Here is a 26,333-nt window from a genome sequence, read left to right on the forward strand (position 1 = left end):
CGTAAGAGCGTCATGATCTCAGGTATCGAGACGACTGATTAAAGTCGGCTCTCAACAAAGTTGATCTGGTGCTGGCCCGGCCACTGGGCATCGGGCCAGACCTGACGCAGACCCTCCCAAATGTGCCTGTGAGAATCTTGTTAGCAATTGAAGAAAAGCAGCAAGAAAGGGTGCAGATAACATACTTGACATAGATGATCTCCAGACCATCCTTGACCTCCTGAGGGACATCTTTGACGTCCTTGCGGTTCTGGTCGGGCAGCAGCACGGTCTTGACTCCCGCGCGCAAAGCACCGATCAACTTCTCCTTGATACCACCGACAGGCATAACCCGGCCGCGGAGGGAGACTTCACCCGTCATGGCAATCTGCGGCGGGACGGCCTTGTTGGTGAACAAGGAGATCAAGGCAACGGTGTGGGCAAGGCCGGCAGAGGGACCATCCTTGGGGATAGCGCCAGAGGGGCAGTGGACGTGCAGGCTGCGGCTCTTCATGATATCTTCGTTGGGGTCGTGGGTGAGACCGAGCTCGAAGGAGTGTGCCTTAACCCATGTTAGGGCTACCTCGACGGATTCCTTGAGAACGTCGCCCAGCTTTCCGGTTAGCTGGACACGTCCATTGCCGGGCATGTCTGCCACCTCGATGAATAGGATGCTACCCTGGCCACCGGTAGAGTAGGCAACGAGACCTGTGACGACACCGGGACGGCCGTGCTTCTCAGCGATTTCTTCCTCGAAGCGCTCGATTCCAAGAATATCCTCCAAATCGTCGACTGACACAACGGGGTTGTAATCGTCCAGACGGTCAGAGTCACCGGCCTCGGCATATTGTACGGCCTTGTGGCGGCAGATGGAGCCAAGCTCTCGCTCCAAATTGCGAACCCCCGATTCACGGGTATATGATGTGATCGTCTTGTCGATCACCTCGTCAGACAAGCTGACTAGGCTCTCAGTGAGTCCATTAGCTCGAATTTGCTTGGGGATGAGATGTTGCTTGGCAATGTGCCTCTTCTCAACGGTAGTGTATCCAGACAAAGCGATAGTCTCCATGCGATCGAGCAGAGGTGCCGGGATCGTGTCCAGAGAGTTGGCCGTAGCAAGGAAGAGAACTTTGCTCAGGTCAATGGGGATATTGATATAGTGGTCGGTGAAGGTGTGGTTTTGCTCGGGATCCAGAACCTCCAACATGGCAGCGGACGGGTCGCCTTGGAAATTGGCACCGCCGACCTTGTCAATCTCGTCAAGCAGAATGACAGGATTAGCCACGCCGACCTTCTTCAAACCGTTCACAATCAACCCAGGCATGGCGGCAACATAGGTGCGTCGGTGGCCTCGGATTTCCGCCTCGTCCCTGACACCACCAAGGGAGATGCGGTGGAACTTACGCCCAAGAGAAGCGGCAACCGACCTTGCCAGACTGGTCTTACCAGTTCCAGGAGGTCCGACCAAAAGCAAAATAGGGGACTTGTCGGTCATACGCTTAGATTTCAAAATCTCAAGGCGAGTCTCCAGCGCAACTCGGTCGGACTCTGACAGCAGAGGAACATCCTTTTCGACATCGCCCACTGCCGTGGCATCCAAGTCCCTGGAGAGTCCTGAAATCTGGCGTTCAACATCGACGTTGGTGGATTGCTTCAACCGCAACACAGCGAGGTACTCCAACAGCCTCTTCTTGATGCGCTCCAGACCATAGTGATCCTCATCCAGCTGCTTCCGGGCTCTCTTCAATGTGTCCGGTCCAAGCTGATCCTCGGTCACCTTGGTCCACGGAATTTCAGACAAGTTTTCCAGGTATGTCCGGCAAACGCCATATTCGGCATTGGCAGGGTTCATCTTGCGCAGACGTTTCAATTCCCTGTCCGCAACCTTCTTAGCTTCGGGACTAAGCCCCGCATCATTCAGCTTCTGTTGCAACTCATCCACCTCATTAGGCTCCTTCTCTTCATCGCTGCCACGGCCACCGGGAGGTGGCATGCCAGAAAACCCAGAAAGTGCGCGCTTTGCAAGAAGCTCACGTTCACGGGGATCAATCTGGCTGATATCCACCCCGGAGGGAGGGAATGAAGTAGAGGAAAGCGAGGTGACCCTAACGCTGCTCTTAATGTGCTGTGCCTGTCTGGTGAGGATCTCAACAACCCTCTCCAGGCGTTCCTTAACATCCAGCGAGCTGAGAATGCGCAGCTTCTCCTCAAAGCTGGCGTCAGATACATCTGCCATAAAATCAGCCAGCTTCCCTGCCTGGCTCAAGTCTGTCTTGGATATGTAAAGCTCAAACTTTCGAGCAACGAGTGGCGAGAGACGTGAGGAAGCTGCCGACAGCAACGAGGACAGGCGCAGGAGAGTCAGAAGTTCCCTAGATAGCTGTCTCAATTGTTGGAATAGCTCCGCAACTTCCGCATTACCTTGGCCGAAGTCTATAAGAATAGAAAATGTGATTAGCCACGTGGAAACGGGACTTGTTTGTGAGACACCTACTGCTTTCGTCATGGATGAACACCTCGGCCTCAAAGTATGGCCGGTCACGCAAGACCTTCTTGATCGAGAATCTTTGCGTGCCCTGGACAAGCAAGAATGGCTCCGCATAGGCGCGACGTTGAACTCCGATGACTTTACCAATGGTTCCATATCGGAACAAGTCTTCCTTTCGCGCCTGGCCGGCATCAATCGCGTCGTATTCCTCCTTCTGTGCTGCGTCTGTATCCTCGCCTTCAAGAAGTTGCTGTCCATCACGGCTCAAGAACGGCGAGTTGAGCGGAACGCAGCCGAACGTGATGGTCCCCGCATCTCTCTTCGAAGGTCTGTCGACAAGTGACGAAAGAAGGTTGGCAAGGTCGGGACGATTGGAGACCGGGATACGTAGGGTCACTCCGGGTAGCAAGACTGAGCCCTTGGCAAGGGGTACGAGGGGAATCTTGGTGATTCTACCGTTGGATCCCATCCTGTGTATGGCGCCTGTGACGGAATAGTGTGGCAAAAGACGGGATCCAAGAGACAGTTAAGGTGTAGTTTGTACGGGAGGGAGTGGGGAAGCGAGAAGGTAAGAGGATGTCGAAAGTGCAATATATGGAGAAAGATGCAATACGGAGTGAAGTTCCAGAATCACGTAGATGTAGATGGGAAGTCCGGGGGAGGAGATAAGGTCCGAGTCCCATGTCTCGTAATCTCCACGTCCCGATGCCGAGGTTGACGCAGATCAGCTGGGGAAGATCCTCAGAAGTTACATATGTCCGTCCGATGTATCACTGTTTTAGTTGATATTTGAGGTCTTAAATCAATCATCTACTATTTACATTGCATTTTACATACTAATATTTCCTGAGTTCCATGTACTATTAGTATGTTGTCGGGGTGAAGATATTACCTGACACTTATTGGAGTCCCGTGATCGGGGAAAGTGCTCCAAATCCACTTTTGCCTCGTCTCTCGCCTGACTTTCCTCGGCTTGGGATTCTTTGCATAGCTCTTCGCCTCACCTGATTGACTTGCTTGAATTTTATATTAGTCCACTCTTCGGCATACACTTTTCCCTTTCCCCTCAAAATGACCACCCCCGCCCCCGCCCAAAGGACCATCACCATTGGCACCCGCAAATCCAAATTGGCTCTGGAGCAGACCTACCTCGTCCGCGAAACATTGAAAAAGGCATTTCCTCAGTATGAATATAAGGTCTTTTCCAAGGAGACAGCTGGTGACCTGAACACCACCATCGCACTGCGGGACTTCACCACCAAGAATCTGTGGACGGAAGAGTTGGAAGAATTGATGATCGCCGGACAAGTTGATCTTATTGTTCACTCATTGAAAGGTGTGATAATGCTCAAATCCCCAGCAGCGTAGCTACATTGTATTCAGTTCTGGGAATGCTAACTTCCTCTCGCTAGATGTTCCCACCACTCTCCCCGCTTCCTGCAAGCTTGGCCCGACTGTCCCCCGCGAAGACAGCAGGGATGTCCTCGTGGTGAAACAAGGCTTGCCGTACAAGTCTCTCTCCGAAATCCCCGCCGGGTCCGTAGTTGGCACCTCGTCTATCCGTCGCACAGCACAACTGGCCCGGAAATATCCCAATCTTAAGATCCAGGATGTCCGTGGCAACATCGGCACCCGGCTATCCAAGCTGGACGCTGAAGACAGCCCTTACACTTGTATCATTCTGGCGGCTGCTGGTCTTCTGCGTCTGGATTTGGCCGATCGTATCACCGAATACCTGGACTCCAAGAACAGCGGCATGCTTTATGCGGTCGGGCAGGGTGCCCTTGGTATCGAAATCCGCAAGGAAGATACGGAACTGCAGAAGATGTTGGACACGATCGGTCACCAGGACACCACATTCTCTGTTTTAGCTGAGCGGAGTCTTTTACGAACTCTCGAGGGTGGCTGCAGTGCCCCGCTGGGTGTTGAGACTGAATGGATCCAGACCCCGGAGGGTTCAAAGCGATTGCGCATGCGATCGGTGGTTGTCAGTGTCGATGGCAAGGAGTGTGCTCAGGTAGAGCTCGATGGTGAGGTCGCCTCTGCTGAAAGTGCTGAGGCCTTCGGCATCACTGTCGCCAAGGCACTGGTTGCCGACGGCGCCGGGGCCATTCTCGAGGCTATTCAGCGGAACAAGCCCAAGGAGACAGTTTCCACTGTTGTCTAAATGATTATATTACAAATAAATCTTCATATAGATCTATATTGTTACTATGCTGATATACCCTGTCAAAAATGAACTGAACGAGTTTATGTCTCGAATACCTGGCGTAAAATACTAGACAAGTAGCAATGCTGGTCCGGAGCTCCGTCTATCGTGGCTTTTATGGAATGTGTCAATGCCGCTATGCGATGCAAGTATTTCTAGATCATCCGCGGTTCAGTGTGTTTCCAGCACCCTTAGGGTTGGCCTCCGTAAACTCGTCCCAAGCTCTTGCCTTCAATGTTTCCTGGTCAGCAATGTCATGATCATCCTCGTCGACTTCCGGTTTGATGCCGGATTTCTCCCCTCCGCCTTCAATGATACCGCCCCGTCTGTGTTCTTCGTCGAGATAGTCCTCAATTGTCATAGTAGGAAGGTTATGGCCTGGACGAAAGACTCCTTTTTGCATCTCCGATCGCCGGCCCAGCAACGTGAATGGCTGCATGGGCTTTCCTTTGCTATTAAGGAGAGGCCCACCTCTACCGCCCCTCAAAAGTTGTGACGTTGAAGGGTCCAAACGTTCTGAATAATTTAATCCTCCGATGTTGCTTCGCTGTCTGGGATCGTCCGTGGGTGGTGGGCGGGGCGGCGCGTTGCGCATGGCTGAAAGTATCGATAATTCCTGGATCAGGAGATCTAAGGCCTGGAAGGTTTGGTGGGTGTATAGCTGGATCTCTGCTAGGTAGAGGGACCGGGTATCATCATCATCGCTTTGCAGACGAGCTTCATTTTGGGCAAAGTACTTCGGATAAGGTCAGCAAAAGGCCCTGGCACTTGCTGGATGTCCCTGCAACATACCTCCAATTTCTGCTTGAGCTCCTTTTCTTCCCTGAACCGTCTTACTTTGATCTCTCGTCGTGCGGCGGCGTCGTTTGCAGGTGCCAGTGTAAACGAAGTCGAATTGGCCATATATTGCTCAAAGAGCTTCTTATCTCCTCCCGATAGTAGCAGGTACTCATCCAAGCGCATCAGGTATTTCTCATAATATTCGAGGGCAGACTTTAGGGCGTTTTCGCGGTCGGAGCTCGTAGCCCGCTGCATGAGTTCGGCTAGGTGATATTCGAGCGTCATGTACCTGAACAACTATATCAGTCAAACGGCTCATGGGTATTGCGGGGTAAGAGTTGCGTACTGGATATCGGCTGTTGACACATCTTCCAGCAGCTCATTGGAGCTGAACAAAGACAGCATGCTCACTTGCCGTTGGCATTCTAGGAATTTGGCGATCGTCCCAGTCACCTCTTCTCGGTAGGTCTCGCTGTTGGTGTCGCCCCGCGATCCTAGTGCATTCTTCTGTGCCTTGGCTGCGGCGAACAGAGATCGTAGACTCTGAGGTTCCTCCATTGATGCCGATGTTGATCTCGACCAGAATTTGAGTTAAAGATAGAAGGAAGGGCTTGACGTGTTCTTTTGGATGGCTTGTCCCCGCGATTTGAATCTGAGTTTTGGAATTGCGATAAGCTCCGATAAGGATCTGCTTTGCTTATCCGATGGGACTCATGGGAGCTTCCCTATTCAACGGGGTCTTTCCAGTTTTAGATCCTCGTTACTTGATACTCAAGAGTCAAGCGTATGTTGGTCCAGTATCATTCCTACTTCCTAGTGAATGTTAAACAGTGTGAATGAGAATCATGAAGGCATTTCAGATTCCGAGGGCATGTAAGAGCAAGAGCAATTCACCATGTCAGCCCGGAACCGGGCAGGGATCGATATATCCCTGGATCCATGTTGGCTTTGTTCCTGCTGCTATAGGTGATTCCATGGATGCAGGTACATTCCATCCGTGGTATCTAACAAGGACTAATTTCCCCCGAAGTTATATACCTGAACAGTAGGTATATCTTGTACTAACATCCCCAAGGTCTGCCATGGAAACAGTTTGCTGGGTAACATTTGTCACTTCCAGCGTATGGACTCTACTCACCCAGACGCTGAGACTGATTTAGTACTACAAAACTATTTCCCTACATAGCAGGTGTGACTCCCTACCTAGGCAGATACATCAATGCATTAGGTGAAATTTGTTGCTTTCAGCTTATTTGCAGCATACTCTAAGTATTGGCAGCTTGGGAAGAAGACAAACAAACCTCAGACGCCGAGAACTATAAATCGACTGCTCCTGCCTGACTTGCTCTACTCTCCACCTTCAACATATTTTCGACTATTTAGGTTATCTCGGCAAACTCTCACTGTCTCAGCAAACTCTTACTGCGTCTCCCATTCCAACCTTCCCGGTTCCCACAGAAGCATTCATAATGGATCCAGAGGATATCCCGTCTCTCACTGCCTCACCCATTCCAACGTTCAAGGTTCCCACAGAAGAATTCATAATGGATCCAGAGGATATCATGTCTGATATCTCTGATGATGAAGTTGAAGAGCCGCAGCCCAAGGTCACCGACAAACAGAGAAGCCAGAATGCTACGTTCACTGCACTGTTGGTCTCATTCCTTCTACGTGAAAAGTGAATATTGCTAATGTTTGAAAGCCTTGAACAACATGTTGTCAACGGATCTATCGACGACCTTGATGGGACATATACCGGGCCATCGGATGTGGAACTTTCCACAGCTCGTCTTATCGCAAAGTCAGACATGGGAGGGGGAGTCCTAGACCCCCGTGAGTACCAACTCGAGCTCTTTGATAGAGCCAAGAGCGAAAACACGATTGCGGTCCTCGATACAGGTTCGGGAAAGACTTTAGTGGCTGTGCTCCTGCTCAAGTATATTCTGGAACTCGAGTTAAACAACCGTCAGAATAAGATGGAGCATAAAGTGGCCTTTTTCTTGGTTGATAGCGTCACCCTGGTCTTTCAACAGTCAGCAGTCTTGCGAAGAAATCTCAACCAGAAGGTCGCCTATTTCTACGGGAATTTAGGGCCTGATCTTTGGGACCAACAGACATGGCAAAAGCAGCTTAAGTCGTACATGGTCATTGTATGCACGGCAGAGATCCTCAATCAAGCCCTACTGAATGGGCATCTGAGGATTGATCAGGTCAACCTTTTGATCTTTGACGAAGCCCATCACGCCAAAAAGGAGCACCCTTACGCCCGGTATGTTGATCAATGCTCTGTGATGCCCTGCTGGCAAAGGCTAATATTGATCTAGCATCATCCGAGATTCGTACTTGAAAGTAGAGCCTCACAAGCGACCCAGAATTTTCGGGATGACTGCTTCACCGGTTGATGCTAAATGTGACATACCGACAGCAGCATCGTGAGTTCAGCCAACATCTACAGTCTTGAGACATCTGCTTACTTGATATAGCCAGCTTGAGACCCTTCTATGCAGCCGCATTGCCACAATCTCGGATCTTAGCCTCCTACGACATTTCGTGAACACACCAACAGAGGAGGAATGGGTATACGAGAAGCTTCGTCCGTCGTTCGAAACAGACCTGCATGTCGCTTTAAAGACCAAGTATGGAGATATATCGATACTCGAGAGCGCGTTTCGGTTCGCATCAGTTGCAAGCTCAGAGTTAGGGCCCTGGTGCGCTGATCAGGTGTGGCGGCTAGCACTAGCAGACGACGTACTGCCCAAGCTCGAGGGCAGTATCAATAAAAATGCCAACTCCGATATTCACTGCTCCGAGAAGGCCACTGAGGACATCAGGCGTGTGCAGGAAGCTAATCAGTTTGTCAAAGGCTACGTCGAAAAACAGCAAGTTTCGCCAAAGGATCTTAGCTCGAAAGTTGAACTCCTGATAACAAAGCTGGGAGAACAATTCCTAAAGTTGCCAGATACCAAATGCATTGTGTTCACGCAACGCCGCAATACAGCCAAAGTTTTGTTGCAGCTGTGTGAAAAGTTGGAAATCCCAAACCTGCGCCCTGAAGCCTTAGTTGGGGTTCGCAAAGGGGATGCCCTGGGTATGAACTCCACGTTTCGTCGTCAATTTCTTATCTTGTCCAAGTTCCTAAAAGGCGACCTGAACTGCTTGGTGAGCCTATACATGAACGAAACATCGATGAGAAGGAACTACTAATCATACATAGTTTGCAACTTCGGTGGCTGAGGAAGGTCTTGACATCCCAGACTGTAACCTGGTGGTCCGGTATGTCATCTATTATTTATGTCGTTGCTGTAACACTCGCTGATTTATCCAGGTTTGATCTCTATGATACGGTCATTCAGTACGTCCAAAGTCGCGGCCGTGCCAGGCGCGCTGACTCAGTGGTAAGACAGGCCTGACCTATCTCTATCTGGTCGACAGCATTTCATTGACTGACTCTTGGTAGTACGCAACGATGATTGAATTTGGTAACCGCACTCACCGCATGAGACTACAGGAAGTCCGAAAGGAAGAGGTATGGGCTCTATTCATATACTTTATAGAAATGCCTTGTTCGATTCTGAGCTGACTTGAATATGAAATAGAACCAAATGAGGAGCTTTTGCAATCAACTACCGGACGATCGAAAGCTCGGGGGGGACGAGGAGGATTTGAAGCGCCTTATCTGTGGAGAGGACAGGAAGAGGTCGTACACTGTCCCGGCCACTGGAGCCAAATTAACCTATCGCCATGCGATTGGTGTACTCGCAAAGTTTGCTAGTTCTTTGGTAAGAGCCACTCTCACATATGATATTGTCCTGTTAGAAACTGACAGTATCAACCTTCAGCAATATCAGAATGAGACCTCGGCCAGCGTCTCATATGTAGTCACTCCGGAGAGGGATTTGTTCCGCTGTGAGATAATTTTGCCAGAGAAGTCCCCTGCCCGAGGGGTGGTTGGATATCCTGAACCAACGAAAGCACTTGCTAAGCAGTCCGCTGCTTTTGATACATGCTTGTTGCTCCGAAAGCACCGTCTGCTGGATGACCACTTCAACTCAGTTTATCACAAGCGCTTACCGGCTATGCGTAATGCCAAATTGGCCATTACATCAAAAAGAACTGACCAATACAGCATGCGTACAAAGCCTTCAGTCTGGGCCAGACAGCAAGGAACCATCCCATCACGCCTCTGGGCGACAAGTATTCGCCTCACTCCATCAGCACCTCTTGTTCGAGCCCCCGGAAGCCTCGTCTTGCTGACAAGAGAGCCAATTCCCCAAGCCCCGATATTCCCGGTCTACTTGGACAACGATATCATGACCACAGTCCAGTCTTTGCGCATCGACGGCTTCCTTGAGGTTTCATCCCGAGAACTCGACAAGCTCACTTCTTTTACACTCACTGTCTTTCACGATGTATTCCACAAGACTTATACTCCGGTCTCGGAACAGTTCCCGTACTGGCTTGCTCCTGCTCGGCAGGATTTTGACGCAGGATTGCCAACTAGTGCCTTTGAGGTAATTGATTGGAAGGCTCTGCAATACGTCCAAGACTACCCAAAGATTTTGTGGTCCCCGGATATGAAGCCTGAAGCATTGCTAAATCGGTTCATCTACGATGACTGGAACGGAAAGTATCGATATTTCCCACTTGATGTCGATCCGAACCTACGCCCTACCGATCCACCTCCTTCATATGCGCCATCTCGAAAGTGGTCGGATAACATCATGAATTGGACATTGAGCCTCAGCAAGAATTCACGTCCAAAGTTCTTCGACCGATGTATCTGGGACCAACCAGTCCTACAAGCCGAACTGGTATGTCTTCGGCGGAACTTCCTCGACAGAGCTGCCGCCGACGCCAAAGCAGCCAACTCAAGATGTGTCATCTGCCCTCAACCATTGGTTATATCGCCGGTTAGTTTGCCGTCAGTAAATGGCCTAGTTTACTCAGGAACTAATGTATAATACAGATTTCTCTGCCGATAGCTGTGACATGCCTCGTTTTCCCAGCAATCATCACCAGAATGGAGTCGTATCTGATTGCCGATGAGGGGTGTACAATGCTAGGCCTTCATGACATCAAGCTCGACCTTGCTCTGGAAGCGTTTACCAAGGATTCTGACAATACCGAAGAGCACCGGAGTCGACAGATTCATGTTCAGCGGGGCATGGGGAAAAACTATGAGCGTCTCGAGCTGCTAGGAGACTCCGTTCTCAAAATGGCGACCTCAATCTCGCTCTTCGCTCAAAAACCAGAAGATGATGAATACGACTACCACGTGAATAGGATGTGCCTCGTCTGCAACAAAAATCTGTTCAAAGCCGCGACTGAACTGAAGCTATATGAATACATCCGTAGCCGCGGATTCTCAAGGTATGTTTGACGTTTTCTTTCTGAGAGAGAAAGTCGGCAGTCAGCTGACACTTCACTGCAGGCATTTGTGGTATCCTCCAGGTCTTTCGCTTGAGTACGGTCGGGACCATGCCAAGTTCTTTACCACTGAAGCTAGACATTCTTTGGCCGAGAAGACCATAGCAGATGTTTGCGAGGCACTGATAGGGGCGTCGCTGCTAACTGGAGGAGTCGATAATCGTTATGATATGGCCATCAAAGCCGTGACCATCTTCGTCAATAGTCAGAGCCACACAGCAACATCATGGAAGGACTACATAAATGCATACTCGCTGCCTGCATACCAGACTACGGGAACTAATGCATTCGAAGGCGACCTTGCTGATCAAGTGTTCGAGAAACTAGGCTACAGATTCAAGTACCCTCGTCTTTTGCGGTCAGCTTTTACACATCCATCTTATCCCAGTGCCTGGGCTAGTGTGCCATGCTATCAGCGACTCGAGTTTTTGGGTGATGCTCTCATGGACATGGTGTGTGTGGAACACCTGTTTCATCGCTTCCCAGATCGAGACCCGCAATGGTTAACTGAACACAAGGTCAGTAAGATTCCAGGATTCAATCACTCTATTACTAGCTAATGCAGCCAACAGATGGCTATGGTATCCAACAAGTTCCTTGGCGCTCTGGCTGTCAAGCTGGGGCTCCATCATCATCTCCAGCATTTCAGTAGCCCGATCCTGGTTCAAAATACCAAATATGTGACTGAGATAGAGTTCGCAGAGAAGGAAGCTAAGGGGGAGGTAGACTATTGGCTGTCCACATCCGATTCACCCAAGGTCAGTTCCATTTTCGTATGAGCATGTTTCCCATACTCACAGAGATATAGTGCCTTCCTGATATGCTTGAGGCCTATATCGGCGCCATATTCGTCGATTCAGGCTTTGACTTCACCATCGTCGAGGCATTCTTTGAGAAGCATGTTCTGCCGTTCTTCCGGGACATGTCCATTTACGACACATTTGCAAACAGGCATCCTACAGTAAGACCACCTCATGCTCTTGCAACTCTACCTTCGGTGCTGACGTATTATAGACATTCCTTTATAGCAAGATGGCTCAGTTGTACCAATGTGCTGACTACTGCTTGAAATCAGGAGAGATCCCTGGTGTGAGTGGAAAAACTTCCAGGGTCTATGCGGTGGTCATGGTGCATAACCAGCTCATTGCTGAAGCAACCTCTTCGTCGAGTCGGTACGCTAAGGTGAAGGTTAGCAGCAGGGCATTGGCTGTTATTGAAGGACTGTCCGTTTCTGAGTTCCGGAAGAGATACAACTGCGATTGTCAAATTGAGCAGATCGATGGGAACGGCTCAGATATTGGCACAAAGTTCGGAACGGCAATCTGAGCGAGGTGCTTATGGAGAGCAGCGCTGGGATCTTCTCAGGACCTGCGAAGATATCGGCGGGAGGAGATAACCAGACCTCGGGAGAACTCCAAAACAAGTAGTGGAATAGGAATACAGCGGGTATCGTTAGGTATCATCTATCAGGTTCAAGTCAAGACCAACTATGAAGTTAGGTAGCGACTTAGGTCGTGGAATGGAGTCTATCTTTCGAGTTGCTGTCGTTCCCCAAACCTGATCTCCTCTTCCGCATCAGGGGCATGAGACATGCTAGGATTATATCGGTGATTTACCACGCACTGAACCATTGAGACCCTGATCGTAGCCGTACTGAGAGACTGCCCCATGAGACAAGGCCAATCAGTGTTTGTGCCCAAATCATGAGGTTGGCTGCCGCTGGCAGTAGAAAAATCATTGAGCCAATGTCTACCGTACCGATCCAGAGGCCACCGAATCCGTTATCCGATAATCCGATGCCATATGTAGATGGAAGAACGTAGTCTCAACTCTGTATTCAAAGCAAAGGTTGTATACCCACCTAGGTGCTTAGGATCAGGAAATATAGTTCTCAAGTAGACGGGCCGGGGACAAAGAGCCATGGATGAGCTGTCGCATGGGGTCGTGTCACGCTAAGCTGAATGGGGGATAGCGTACATCCCCTGAAGTAGAGCAAACACGCCGCGTATCTTTTGATCTTCAACAGACCCGGGACGGCAGAGGGCTGAGATTTACCTATCTTTGCATCCTATCTTAATCCGTTAGATTTCTTCTTCCTATCAGGCTTTGTCATTATCCTTTGCCCTATTTCTCAGCCCTATTCTCGGTCGACGCGATCTCCGTCAACACTGAAGACACCGACCCTTCCCGCACTCTGAACAATTCTTACTACCGATGAGCCTTTCGCATTCGTCATAACACATCCGAAATTATGGAGGTCGCCTCATCAGGCGTGCCCAATGGCGTTCCAACAACAGAGAACGCAGCCCTGGTAGATTCCGGCGCGATCATTCAGTACTTGACCGAAGTGCTCCAGGTGACACTGGGAGCCCAGAGGTCCGAGCTGGAGAGCGCTGGGAATTTGCTTTCAGAATCAAAGTACAATGAGACCCTGCAGCGGTGTACGCGATTTGCCTCGGAATTGCAAGTCGTACTCTATGTACAGAAAGACATCGTGACAGCAGATGATACCAACGGCGAGACAGAAGACCAAGGTAGGATTACCAAGTGCTCAAGGATGGATAAATATGATGCTGACTATCGCGGTGAAGATACAGCTGTACAATATGCCTACAACCTTGCCTCTGATATTTCGTCCGCTTCCACAACCGTGGCCTCCGTGGCCATCATCAAACGGCCCGTTCCTATCGACATGAGTCTGCCCATAGCATCGCAAGTCCAAATCATGAACCTTCCTGGGCCCGCTTCTCTCACCAATGCGCCGGCCCAGCAGGGGAATTCCATGTCGCCCTACCAGATCTTACATTTGATGATACACCATGGTCTCAGTCCTTACTTCGAATCCTATTCTCGCAGCCAAGAGACAGCGGTCGGCACGAAATCAAAAACGGATACGGAGGCGAAGACTGGTATTCCGGGGACCAGGAAGAGAATCGCGGACCTGGAGCTTGGTTTGCAGCATCTCCAGCAGAATGTGGAGATCCCAGCCCTGAACTTGCCACTTCATGAAGTGGTGCAGGCTGCTCTGAACGAGGCGGAAGCGCGTGGTATCAAACCATCTGTCGAGCTGATTCCATCGGCGGTGCTGGAGAGCAGTGCTTTTACGAACAGCATTCAGAGTGTCGTGAACGGCTGGATCAGATCCATCCAGACGATTACCAAGATGTCCCGTGATCCGGACAGTGAATCTGCCTCCCCGGAGGTCAATTTCTGGCTGTCTCTTGAGGCTGCCCTGGAAGGAATCGATGCCCAGCTGGAAAGCGAGGGTGTTCGGTTGACTATGGACATTCTCCGCCATGCGAAACGATACCAGCCGACACTCAGTTTCGTGGCCGACACTGGGCTGAAAGAAGCCACCGATTTGGTCCAGAAATACAACCAGTTGATGCGAGACTTCCCCCTTGATGAACTTCTGTCTGCAACCTCCCTCCAGAAGGTCCAGGAATCACTTAACTTGATTTTCACTCACCTGAACAAGAAGTTGAAGATTTGTCCCTACCCCATTAAGCGCGCGCTGTCACTTGTCGAAGCCATCTCAGGCGACTTGGACAAGAAAATCCATGAACTTATCACTGGACGTACCATCTTGCATCTAGATTACCGTGAGTTCCGGTCATTGATGAAGACGACGCAAGCTATTTGGCGCACATGGGACGAAAACTTGAAGGAATTCACAAATGTTGCGCGTGAATCTACGAGGCGTCGTAACGAAAAGTTCATCCCAATCAAGATCAATGCGAGACACGACAAAACCCGCGAGCGGGTAAAGTATGTGGACACTTTCAGGATCAATCATGAGCAGCTCCAGAAGACAATCATCAACGTTCTCGGACCCAATAGCTCTTCATCAGCTGAGGGAGGAGCCGGGGTCGATGCCGACGGCGCTGTGATCGTTGAGGAAATTGGCGATGTCGATGCCGTGGAGGAAGTTGCGCTTGCCTATGCTGCTCTCAAGGATGTGGACGTGCTGGATGTTTCACCCGAAGGATCTCTTACCTGGGAGCAGGCCGAACTCGCCTACAGTGAACGTACTTCCCGTGTTGAGAATTCTATCATTGCTCGTTTGCGTGACCGTCTAGCGACTGCCAAGAATGCCAATGAGATGTTTCGTGTATTCTCGAAGTTCAATGCCCTTCTGGTCCGTCCTAAGATTCGCGGTGCAATTGGCGAGTACCAAACGCAACTCATTGATAATGTCAAGCGCGACATCAGCGCCTTGCACGAGCGCTTCAAGCAACAGTACGGTAATTCGGAAGCTCATGCCATGGCCCAATTACGCGATTTGCCGCCTGTTTCAGGTGCTATCATCTGGACTCGCCAGATCGAGCACCAGCTTGATGGCTACATGCGCAAGGTCGAAAATGTGCTCGGTGAAAATTGGCATCTGCATGCCGAGGGCCAGAAGTTACAGAATGAGGGCAACTTGTTCCGCAAAAAGCTCGACACCCGGCCTGTCTTCGAGTCATGGCTCTGGGATGTTCAGCGCCGCCATTTCACAATCGCTGGACGCCTGTTTAATGTTGTGCGCAACCGATCGGCTGGAAACATCTTAGAACTAGCAGTCAACTTCGACCCCCAGATCATTGCTCTCTTCAAGGAGGTCCGAAACCTCATCTGGCTCAATTTCCAGGTTCCTCATGCTGTCAGCAATATCTCTAAAGAGGCAAAGCGCGTTTACCCTTACGCAATCAGTCTGATGGAGAGTGTTCGCACGCTGCTGCAGACGAACCGAGCGATCGCATCGATGACCGGTGTCAACATGTTGCTCAACGGATACATGAACGATGTGCAGACTATGGTTGCGAAGGGCATTCCTCTCCGCTGGGAGTCCTTTGTTCATTCTTACGAGTTACACGTCAAGCAATCAGCATTGGCAAATGGCGCAATTGATGCATCCTTGCCTGGTCGATCCGAAAGCAAGCACGTTCAATTTGTCCGCGAGTTTGCGATCGCAGCATCCACACTTCAGACGAAAGCCAATGTCCTTGATACCATTAACGAGAACATCCAGAAATCCATCCATGAACTCAAGACTTGCCCATATGATTCATCCGCCTTCAAACAACGGCTGGACAGCATTCAAGTCGCCGTTGATAAACTCAACCTGGAGAACTACGTGAATCTTGGATATTGGGTTGCCGAGCTCAACCGAAGCATCGAGGCCATTCTGCGTGATCGACTTCTCCGCGCTGTGCGCGAGTGGATCAGCATCTTCCAAGGTACCACGAACGAGAACTCGACTACTTCTTATCATGACCTTGCGGCCGAAACGGATGCCTCGAATTACAAGATTCAGTTCCCAGAGCTATTCCACGAGATCTTGATGAAAAATCAAGTTCTCCACCTGGACCCTCCCCTGCAATACGCTCGGGCGAGTTGGTTCTCCCACTTCGACACATGGCTTGGTGTGATCTGCAATTTGGAAAAGATCAAGCCTTCACGTTACCAGATCTCCATTGGTGTGCAGAATGTCCGTCAAAATGAAGTCTGCTTCTCCGACCTCCCGCAAACTTGCACCGATGAGCTCAACAATGTCTATAACGTTGTCGAAAGCAGACTGAATGATGTTTCGGAGTATGTCGATAAGTGGCTTCAATTCCAATCGCTTTGGGATCTTCGCTCTGAGCAGGTTTATGAGATCTTGGGCGATGATCTGTCTCAGTGGCTCCAGCTTCTCCAGGAAATCAGAAAGAGCCGGGCCACATTCGATACTTCTGAGGTCAGCCGGGCCTTTGGTAACATCAGAATTGATTATGAACAAGTTCAAACCAAGGTGAACGCCAAGTACGATCAGTGGCAACATGAGATCCTTGTGAAATTCGGTTCCAAACTTGGCAGCCGTATGCGAGAGGTTCATTCTGAGATCGCTGCTGCTCGCCGCGACTTGGAAGGGCAGACCCTGGAAGCCTCTTCAACGGCACACGCGGTGTCTTTCATTACCATTGTTCAGCAGTGCAAGCGGAAGACTCGGGTCTGGGAGCCTGAGGTGGATATTTTCCGCCAAGGTCAAACCACACTTGCTCGCCAACGTTATCAGTTCCCATATGACTGGCTTCATGTTGAGAACGTTGACGGTGAATGGGCAGCTCTCAATGAGTTGCTCAGCCGTAAGAGCAAGATCGTCAACGAACAGACTGAGGGCCTCCGTGCAAAGATTAGCGCTGAAGACCACGTCATTGCCGGCAAGATTGCTGAAGTTATTAGCCAGTGGAATGACGAGAAGCCCGTGTCTGGCACTATCCCGCCCGAGGAAGCATCCCGTACCCTGAGCTCTTTCCAGTCTCGCCTCGAGTCTCTCCAATCCGAGTTTGAGATGGTGTCCAAGGCCAAGGAAGCTCTCGATCTTCCTCCGAGCTCCGAGTCATCACTCCCTCCAATTCTCGAGGAGGTTCAGGACTTCATGTCTGTCTGGGCTGCTTTGGCCACTATCTGGAATAGTCTCAATGACCTCCGCGACGGGCTGTGGACCAGCGTCCAACCTCGAAAGCTCCGACAATCTCTCGATAACTTGATCAAGATGACCAAGGAGATGCCAAGCCGCATGAGACAGTATGCTGCTTTCGAACACATCCAGAATGTTCTTCGCCAGCTTCTGAAGGTCAACTCCTTGCTCTCTGACATGAAATCGGAAGCCGTCAAGGAAAGACACTGGCACAAGATCTACAAGAGTCTCAAGCCCGATAAGCGTTTTTCGCTTGTCTCTCTAACTCTTGGAGATGTTTGGGATTTACAACTTACATCAAGTGATTCTATTATCCGTGGTATCATTGCACAGGCCCAAGGTGAGATGGCATTGGAGGAATTCTTGAAGTCTGTTCGCGAAACTTGGCAGAACTACTCCTTGGACCTGGTGCACTACCAGAACAAATGCCGTCTCATCAAGGGCTTCGATGATCTGTTTGCCAAGTGCAGCGAGAATCTGAACTCCCTCCAAGCCATGAGACATTCCCCTTACTATAAAGAGTTCGAAGAAGAAGCCACTTCTTGGGAAGACAAACTGAACCGAGTCCATGTTCTATTCGACGTCTGGATTGATGTCCAGCGACAGTGGGTTTACTTGGAAGGCGTCTTTACTGGCAATGCTGATATCAAGCACCTTCTTCCTTTGGAATCCGGCCGTTTCCAGAATATCAATTCCGAATTCTTCGCTGTCATGAAGAAGGTGTATAAATCTCCATTTGTCTTGGATATTCTCGCTATCGTCGACGTTCAGAAGTCCCTGGAGCGATTGGCCGATTTGCTCAACAAGATCCAGAAAGCACTCGGTGAATACTTGGAGCGCGAGCGTGTCTCCTTCCCTCGCTTCTACTTCGTTGGTGATGAGGACTTGTTGGAGATCATCGGTAACAGCAATGACATCTTCCGTGTGGCCAAACATTTCAAGAAGATGTTCGCCGGAATGTCAGGCCTTGTCATGGACGATGATAATAACATCGTTGCTTTCACCTCAAAGGAGGGCGAAGAAGTTCGCTTGAAACACCAAATCAACATCGTCAAGGTTCCCCGCATCAATGACTGGCTTACGATGCTAGAGACCAACATGAAGATCACTTTGGCGGAGCTTCTGGGCGAGGCCTCTGAACAATTCGAGACTCTTTATAGTAGCGATGATGTAGATCCGACTGGCTTTAACAATTTCCTGGCCAACTACCCTGCGCAAATTGTGGTTCTTGCTAGTCAAGTTACTTGGACCCACGCTGTGCAACGGTCTTTGGAAGAAGGAGGATCAAGCCTCCCTACTTTGCACCGTGCCGAGGTTCGAATCCTCGAATTGCTGGCTGCCACGGTGCTTGGTGAACTTGACCCGATCACCCGCAAAAAGTGTGAGCATATGATCACGGAATTCGTGCATCAGCGCGACTGCATCGCCAAGCTCATCAGTCTCAATGCTACATCGGCCACACACTACCATTGGCTTCTTCAGATGCGTTATGTCTACAAGAATGACGGTGATTACTTGGAGCGTCTGTATGTTCACATGGCCAATGCCAAGCTCAATTACGGATTTGAGTACCTAGGTGTGCCTGAGCGTCTTGTCCGTACGCCTCTCACAGATCGCTGTTTCCTCACCCTCACCCAAGCTCTCTGTCAACGACTCGGTGGCTCGCCCTATGGTCCTGCCGGTACTGGAAAAACCGAGTCAGTCAAAGCATTGGGTCTGCAACTTGGCCGTTTCACCCTTGTCTTCTGTTGTGATGACACCTTCGATTTCCAAGCCATGGGCCGTATTTTCCTCGGTATCTGTCAAGTGGGTGCGTGGGGTTGTTTCGACGAGTTCAACCGTTTGGAAGAACGCATTCTGTCCGCTGTCTCCCAGCAAATTCAGAACATCCAGATTGGTTTGAAAACGGGTGGGGATGGCGAGAAGTCCCAGATTGAACTTGTTGGAAGACGACTTGCAGTCAATTCCAACACCGGTATCTTCATCACCATGAATCCGGGTTATGCTGGTCGATCCAACTTGCCAGACAACTTGAAGAAGCTGTTCCGCAGTGTCGCCATGTCCAAGCCCGACAAGGAACTCATTGCGGAAGTAATGCTTTTCTCCCAAGGTTTCAAGCAAGCCAAGCCTCTCTCCAAGCAAACTGTTCCCTTCTTCGACCACTGCGCATCCCAACTCACCAAGCAAGCTCACTACGACTTTGGCCTTCGTGCATTGAAGAGTGTTCTCGTGAGCTCAGGTGGCCTCAAGCGTACTCGTCTTGCCAATGCAGGTGGAGAGCTAGGCCCTGATGAGATTATTGAACCTCAAATTATCGTGCAAAGTCTTCGGGAGACGATCGCCCCCAAACTTGTCCAGGAAGATGTGGAAAAGATGCTGGAAATCCAAGTGCAAGACTTCCCTGGCGTGGATTATGTGCCTGCCAACTTCGAGGAACTCACCCAGGCGATACGCGATATTGCCACTAATGAGCAACATTTGGTCGACAGCGAGATGTGGATCAACAAGGCGCTGCAACTCTACCAGATCCAAACCATTCACCACGGTGTCATGATGGTTGGTAAATCAGGAGCTGGTAAATCCACAGCTTGGAAAATTCTGCTACAAGCGATGCAACGTATTGAGGGCGTCGAGGGCGTCTCCCACATCATTGACTCCAAGGTCATGTCTAAGGAGGCTCTCTATGGTAACCTTGACAGCACCACCCGTGAATGGACAGACGGTCTCTTCACTGGAATCCTAAGAAAGATCGTCGACAATCTCCGAGGCGAGGATAGCAAACGTCACTGGATCGTTTTCGATGGTGATGTTGATCCGGAGTGGGTCGAGAATTTGAACAGTGTTCTGGACGACAACAAACTCCTCACTCTTCCAAACGGAGAGCGTCTCAATCTGCCTCCCAATGTTCGCATTATGTTCGAAGTGGAAAGCTTGAAATATGCTACACTTGCCACTGTCAGTCGTTGCGGTATGGTGTGGTTCAATGCCGACACAGTCACTCCGACCATGATGATTTCCAATTACGTCGAAAGTCTCCGGACAAAGACATTCGAGGACCTCGATGAAGACAGCGCACCTGCGGGTGCAGCGGCAGTCCGGACCCAGGATGCCCAGGTCACTGTTGCAACCATTCTCAAACAATTCCTGGAGGTTGATGACTTGGTTCTCAAGGCTCTGGAGGAAGCAAAGAAATACAACCACATTATGGAGTTTACGGACATTCGCGCTCTCAATACTCTTTTCAGCTTGCTGAACAAAGCTTGCCGGAATGTTCTCGAGTACAATGCTCAGCATCCAGATTTCCCTCTTGATCCTGAACAGATCGAGTCCTATATGTCCAAGAAGCTTCTTCTGACCCTGGTCTGGTCTCTGACCGGTGACTGTCCCCTTGCTGACCGCAAGAGATTTGGGAAATTCATCACTGGAATGTCTACTATTGATCTGCCGCCGGATGGCGATTCATCTCTTATTGACTACGATGTCTCTCTTCCCAAGTGCGAATGGAACAGCTGGCAGTCACAGGTGCCCACGATTGATATCAACACACATTCCGTCACTCAAACCGATGTCATCATCCCCACGGTGGACACTGTCCGTCATGAGGATGTGCTTTACTCGTGGCTTGCTGAGCACAAGCCTTTGCTGCTTTGCGGTCCTCCTGGATCCGGAAAGACTATGACACTGTTCGCCGCGCTTAGAAAGCTTCCAAACATGGAAGTTGTGGGTCTCAACTTCTCAAGCGCTACCACACCTGATCTCTTGATCAAGACATTTGAGCAATACTGTGAATACAAGAAAACTCTCAACGGTGTGGTGATGTCTCCAAACCAGATTGGTCGCTGGCTTGTCATCTTCTGTGACGAGATAAACCTTCCCGCCCCTGATCGTTACGGTACCCAACGCGCCATTTCCTTCCTGCGCCAGCTTGTGGAGCAGAATGGCTTCTGGAGGACTACTGACAAGACCTGGGTTACTCTTGACCGCATTCAATTTGTTGGTGCTTGTAACCCCCCAACGGATGCCGGCCGTACGCCAATGGCAGAGAGATTCCTTCGTCATGCGCCTCTTATTATGGTCGACTACCCCGGCGAAATCTCCCTCAACCAGATTTATGGCACATTCAACTCTGCTGTGCTTAAAATCCTCCCATTGCTGCGTGGATATTCCGAGGCCCTCACTAGGGCTATGGTCCAGTTCTATCTTGAATCTCAGGCCAGATTCACGCCTCAGATTCAGCCACACTACGTTTACTCGCCTCGTGAGCTCACAAGATGGGTTCGTGGTCTTTATGAGGCAATCAAGCCTCTGGAGACTCTTACTGTTGAGGGTCTGGTCCGGATTTGGGCACATGAAGCCTTGCGTCTATTCCAGGACAGACTTGTGGATGAAGAAGAGAGAGCTTGGACAGCCGACGCCATTCGCCGGATTGCATTGGAGCACTTCCCTACAATTGATGACAAAGAGGCACTCAAGGGTCCAATCCTGTTCTCCAACTGGCTGTCTAAGAACTACATCCCTGTCGAACAGGAGAGCCTCCGTGAATTCGTGAAGGCACGTTTGAGAACCTTCTGTGAAGAAGAGGTGGATGTTCCGCTTGTTCTGTTCAACGATGTTCTTGAACATGCGCTGCGCATTGACCGAGTCTTCCGCCAGCCTCAAGGTCATCTTATCTTGATCGGTGTGAGCGGAAGTGGAAAGACAACTTTATCTCGCTTCGTCGCCTGGATGAACGGTCTGAAGGTCTTCCAAATCAAGGTACACGGAAAATATTCCTCGGAAGACTTCGACGATGATCTTCGTAGCGTTCTCCGCCGGGCAGGATGCAAGGGTGAAAAGATCTGCTTCATCATGGACGAAGCAAACGTCCTTGATTCTGGCTTCCTGGAACGCATGAACACTTTGCTTGCAAACGCAGAAGTCCCTGGTCTCTTCGAGGGTGATGAATTCTCGTCACTGATGACTGCCTGCAAGGAGGGTGCTCAGCGTCAAGGCCTGCTCCTCGATTCGCAAGAGGAGCTGTACAAGTGGTTCACTCAGCAGATTGTCAAAAATCTTCACGTTGTGTTCACCATGAACCCTCCGGAGGAGGGCTTGTCTTCAAAGGCAGCGACTAGTCCCGCTTTGTTCAATCGTTGTGTACTGAACTGGATGGGTGACTGGTCTGACCAAGCCCTGTTCCAGGTTGGCTCCGAACTCACTCAATCGGCCGACCTGGACAAGCCCAACTTCGTCTCGCCTGATAGCATTCCAGTGGCATACCGCGATCTCGTCCTTCCAGCATCACACAGAGATACTGTCATCAACTCTATGGTGTATATTCATCACTCTTTGCACCGCTTCAATGGTCGACTCCAGAAGCAACAGGGCCGGGCGACTTTCCTCACCCCTCGCCATTACCTCGACTTTGTTGCACAGTACGTTAAACTGTTTACCGAGAAGCGCGAGGATCTCGAGGAACAACAACGTCACTTGAATATTGGTCTAGAGAAGCTCCACGACACCGTCGACAAAGTGAGCGATCTTCGTGCCAGCTTGGCACAGAAGAAGATGCAACTGGAGAAGAAGGACACGGAGGCAAACGAAAAGTTGCAGCGCATGGTTGCCGATCAGCAGGAGGCAGAACAGCGGAAGCACGTTTCCTTGGAAGTGCAAGCCGCGCTGGAAATTCAAGAGAGGGATGTGGCAACTCGAAGGGAAGTCGTCTTGCACGATCTGGCCCAAGCCGAACCTGCTGTTATTGAAGCCCAGAAGAGTGTTAGCAACATCAAGCGTCAACACCTTACTGAAGTTCGATCCATGGGTAACCCCCCAGCCAGCGTGCGACTTGCCCTGGAGGCCGTGTGTACACTTCTCGGTCACACTGTCGACAGCTGGAAGACGATTCAAGGTCTTATTCGTCGCGACGACTTCATTGCCAGTATCGTCAATTATGACAACGAGCGCCAGATGACGCGCAGACACCGTACCAAGATGCAGAATGAGTTCCTTTCCAAGGAGGACTTCACATATGAGCGAGTCAATCGCGCCAGTAAGGCCTGTGGTCCTTTGGTGCAATGGGTTGAAGCTCAAGTTAACTATTCTGCTATCCTTGATCGCGTTGGCCCTCTGCGTGATGAGGTCGACCAACTCGAAGAGCAGGCCTTGCAAACTAAAGCTGAAGCCCAAGCTATCGAGAACACCATCAACGATCTTGAAAGCAGTATCGCTACTTACAAGGCCGAGTACGCTGCCCTGATTAGTGAGACACAGGCGATCAAGACCGAGATGACCCGAGTCCAGTTTAAGGTCGACCGCAGTGTTCGTTTGCTCGATAGTTTGTCCTCCGAGCGTGGCCGCTGGGAAGATGGTAGCAAGTCCTTCGAAACCCAGATCAGCACTCTCGTCGGCGATGTGCTCATTGCCGCTGCATTCCTTGCATACGCTGGTCTGTACGACCAGCAGTTCCGTAAGGCAATGGTCGAGGACTGGGTTCACCAACTGTCGGCCTCTGGCATCAGCTTCAAACCTCACAACCCCATTACAGAATACTTGTCAAATGCCGATGAGCGCCTGTCATGGCAGAGCAATTCCCTTCCCGTTGACGACCTTTGCACCGAAAACGCCATCATTCTGAAGAGATTCAACAGATACCCACTTATTGTTGATCCATCTGGCCGCATCACTGAGTTCTTACAGAAGGAAAGCAAAGATCGTAAGCTTACCGTCACAAGCTTCCTGGATGACTCCTTTGTCAAGCAATTGGAAAGTGCATTGCGTTTCGGAAACCCCATCCTTATCCAGGATGCCGAGCACCTGGATCCCATCCTCAACCACGTCCTCAACAAGGAGTACCAAAAGACCGGCGGTCGTGTCCTCATTCAACTGGGCAAGCAAGAAATTGATTTCTCGCCATCCTTCAAGCTCTTCCTCTCGACCCGGGATCCGTCTGCCTCATTCCCGCCGGATATTTGCAGTCGTACCACATTTGTCAACTTCACTGTGACCCAGAGCAGCTTACAGACACAGTCGCTGAATGATGTTCTGAAGTTCGAGCGACCTGATGTCGATGAACGTCGCAACAATCTCGTCAAGATGCAAGGAGAGTTCAAGGTCCACCTCCGACAACTTGAGAAGCGCCTTCTGCAAGCTCTCAACGAGTCTCGAGGTAACATTCTTGATGATGACAACGTCATTGAAACACTCGAGACACTCAAGAAAGAGGCTGCCGATATCTCGCTCAAGATGGATCAGACAGAAGGCGTTATGCTTGAGGTGGAGAACGTCACGCAGAACTACAGTATCATTGCCCGATCATGCAGTGCCGTCTTTGCCGTTCTGGAACAGCTTCACCACATCAACCACTTCTACCAGTTCTCGTTGCAGTACTTTGTCGACATCTTCAACTCGGTCCTGTACGAGAACAAGCGCCTTGCTCAAGAGAAAGATCACTTCGCCCGTGTGCAGATTATCCTCAGGGATTTGTTTATTAACACCTACAAGCGTACCTCGCTGGGTCTTGTCCAAAAGGACCGCATTACGCTTGCCATCCTGCTTGCTCAGGCTACTCCCTTCCCCATGGATAGAACCATCCTCGACCGTGTCCTTGACGAGACAGTGGAAGACGCAGACCTTTCTACCGCCGTGGACGGCCGCGATCAAGTGTTAGGCAAGCTGGCCAACATGTCCATCTTCAAAGAGCATGTTCCGAACGTCACCCAGGAGCAATGGGACATCTTCTTCAGCGAGGAGCTCGCAGAGAATGTCGTCCCGGCCATGTGGGACGAGAGTGTCCCACAACTCGACCAGCTCCTTCGGTCCTTGCTTCTTGTCAAGATCTGCCGCATGGACCGATTCGTTCCAGCCGCCGAGCGTTTCATCGAGGCTGTATTCGGCCGCGAAGTCTTCGAGGGCGGCGCCGATCTAAAAGATGTCGTCGATCAAGTCACTGCCACCCGACCCATCGCCCTCAGCTCCAGCCCCGGCTTCGACGCCAGTTACAAGGTCGACGCTCTGGTGGAAGCCACACGCGCCACCTGCGCCAACATCGCCATGGGTTCCAACGAGGGTCTCGAGAGCGCCGACAAGGCCATCAGCAACGCAGCCGCAGTCGGAAACTGGGTGCTGGTCAAGAACGTCCATCTGGCGCCTGCTTGGCTGCAGAGTCTCGAAAAGAGACTGGATTCACTCAAGCCACACAAGGAATTCCGCCTTTTCCTGTCCATGGAATCCAGCCCCAAGATCCCCGTCAATCTCATCCGCGCCTCGCGTGTGCTGATGTACGAACAGCCTGCCGGTGTGCGCGCCAACATGAAGGATTCCATCTCCTCGCTGAATACCAGGGCAATCAAAGCCCCCGTCGAAAAAGCCCGTGTCTACCTCCTCCTCTGCTTCCTGCACGCCGTCGTCCAAGAGCGACTCCGCTACGCGCCTAGCCTTGGCTGGAAGGGCTTCTGGGAGTTCAACGATAGCGACGTAAGTCCCACTCTCTCTCCCTCTCTCTCTAAACCTGTTATATACAAAGACAACTAACATCTTGATTTCTACAGTACGAATGTTCAGCCTTCATCATCGACTACTGGGTCGACTCAGTCTCACAAGGCCGATCAAACGTCGCCCCACAGAAAATCCCCTGGGAAATGATCCGCACTCTTATCGCCGAGATGTACGGCGGCAAAATCGACGACGCCGGTGACTACGCCCAGCTCGAGACCTTGGTCAACTCCTTCCTTACACCGGCCGCTTTCGAGGACGGTTACAAGCTTGTCTCTGGTGTCGAGGACGATAGCCTACTCACCCTGCCGGATACCACTAGCATGCGTGACTTCGTTGCTTGGGTTAATAACTTGCCGGAGCGTGAGCCGCCGACTTATTTGGGTCTCCCGGCTAATGCGGAGAAATTGTTGCTTGTTGGTCATGGTCGGAAGATGATTTCGGATCTCTCGCGTGTTACGACGCTGCTTGATGAAGGGGAGCAGTTGATGGTTGATGCTTGATTTTACCCTTCATTCTTTTTCGCTTTTATTCTTGTG

At 50.7% G+C, this 26,333-nt stretch overlaps 5 protein-coding genes across 5 annotated transcripts; 3 read left to right on the plus strand and 2 right to left on the minus strand.

Annotated features, from left to right (window-relative positions):
* Nucleotides 1-38: 38 nt before the first annotated feature.
* N7515_010001 (putative LON domain serine protease) lies at nt 39-2,936 on the minus strand (the record flags this gene model as incomplete). The annotated part of the gene is made up of 3 exons (XM_056670744.1): nt 39-126; nt 186-2,412; nt 2,474-2,936. The coding sequence occupies 3 exons, from the start codon at nt 2,934-2,936 to the stop codon at nt 39-41; spliced, it is 2,778 nt and encodes a 925-aa protein (XP_056517117.1).
* A 602-nt stretch (nt 2,937-3,538) lies between these two features.
* Nucleotides 3,539-4,634, plus strand: N7515_010002 (uncharacterized protein; the record flags this gene model as incomplete). The annotated part of the gene is made up of 2 exons (XM_056670745.1): nt 3,539-3,803; nt 3,880-4,634. The coding sequence occupies 2 exons, from the start codon at nt 3,539-3,541 to the stop codon at nt 4,632-4,634; spliced, it is 1,020 nt and encodes a 339-aa protein (XP_056517118.1).
* Nucleotides 4,635-4,836: 202 nt separating this feature from the next.
* N7515_010003 (IGBP1/TAP42 family protein) lies at nt 4,837-6,014 on the minus strand (the record flags this gene model as incomplete). Its single annotated transcript, XM_056670746.1, has 3 exons — nt 4,837-5,412; nt 5,469-5,745; nt 5,803-6,014. The coding sequence occupies 3 exons, from the start codon at nt 6,012-6,014 to the stop codon at nt 4,837-4,839; spliced, it is 1,065 nt and encodes a 354-aa protein (XP_056517119.1).
* Nucleotides 6,015-6,925: 911 nt separating this feature from the next.
* Nucleotides 6,926-12,209, plus strand: N7515_010004 (uncharacterized protein; the record flags this gene model as incomplete). Its single annotated transcript, XM_056670747.1, has 13 exons — nt 6,926-7,107; nt 7,159-7,725; nt 7,781-7,888; nt 7,940-8,615; nt 8,671-8,729; nt 8,782-8,851; nt 8,914-8,982; nt 9,053-10,366; nt 10,423-10,826; nt 10,888-11,401; nt 11,456-11,641; nt 11,692-11,844; nt 11,898-12,209. 13 exons carry the CDS (start codon nt 6,926-6,928, stop codon nt 12,207-12,209), a joined length of 4,614 nt encoding a protein of 1,537 aa, XP_056517120.1.
* A 925-nt stretch (nt 12,210-13,134) lies between these two features.
* On the plus strand, nt 13,135-26,297 carry N7515_010005 (uncharacterized protein; the record flags this gene model as incomplete). Its single annotated transcript, XM_056670748.1, has 2 exons — nt 13,135-25,776; nt 25,851-26,297. 2 exons carry the CDS (start codon nt 13,135-13,137, stop codon nt 26,295-26,297), a joined length of 13,089 nt encoding a protein of 4,362 aa, XP_056517121.1.
* Between the last annotated feature and the right edge of the window lie 36 nt (nt 26,298-26,333).

This window comes from Penicillium bovifimosum, assembly GCF_028826915.1.
Source record: "Penicillium bovifimosum strain IBT 22155 chromosome Unknown utg000008l_segment0_segment0, whole genome shotgun sequence".
Classification (NCBI taxonomy): domain Eukaryota; kingdom Fungi; phylum Ascomycota; class Eurotiomycetes; order Eurotiales; family Aspergillaceae; genus Penicillium; species Penicillium bovifimosum.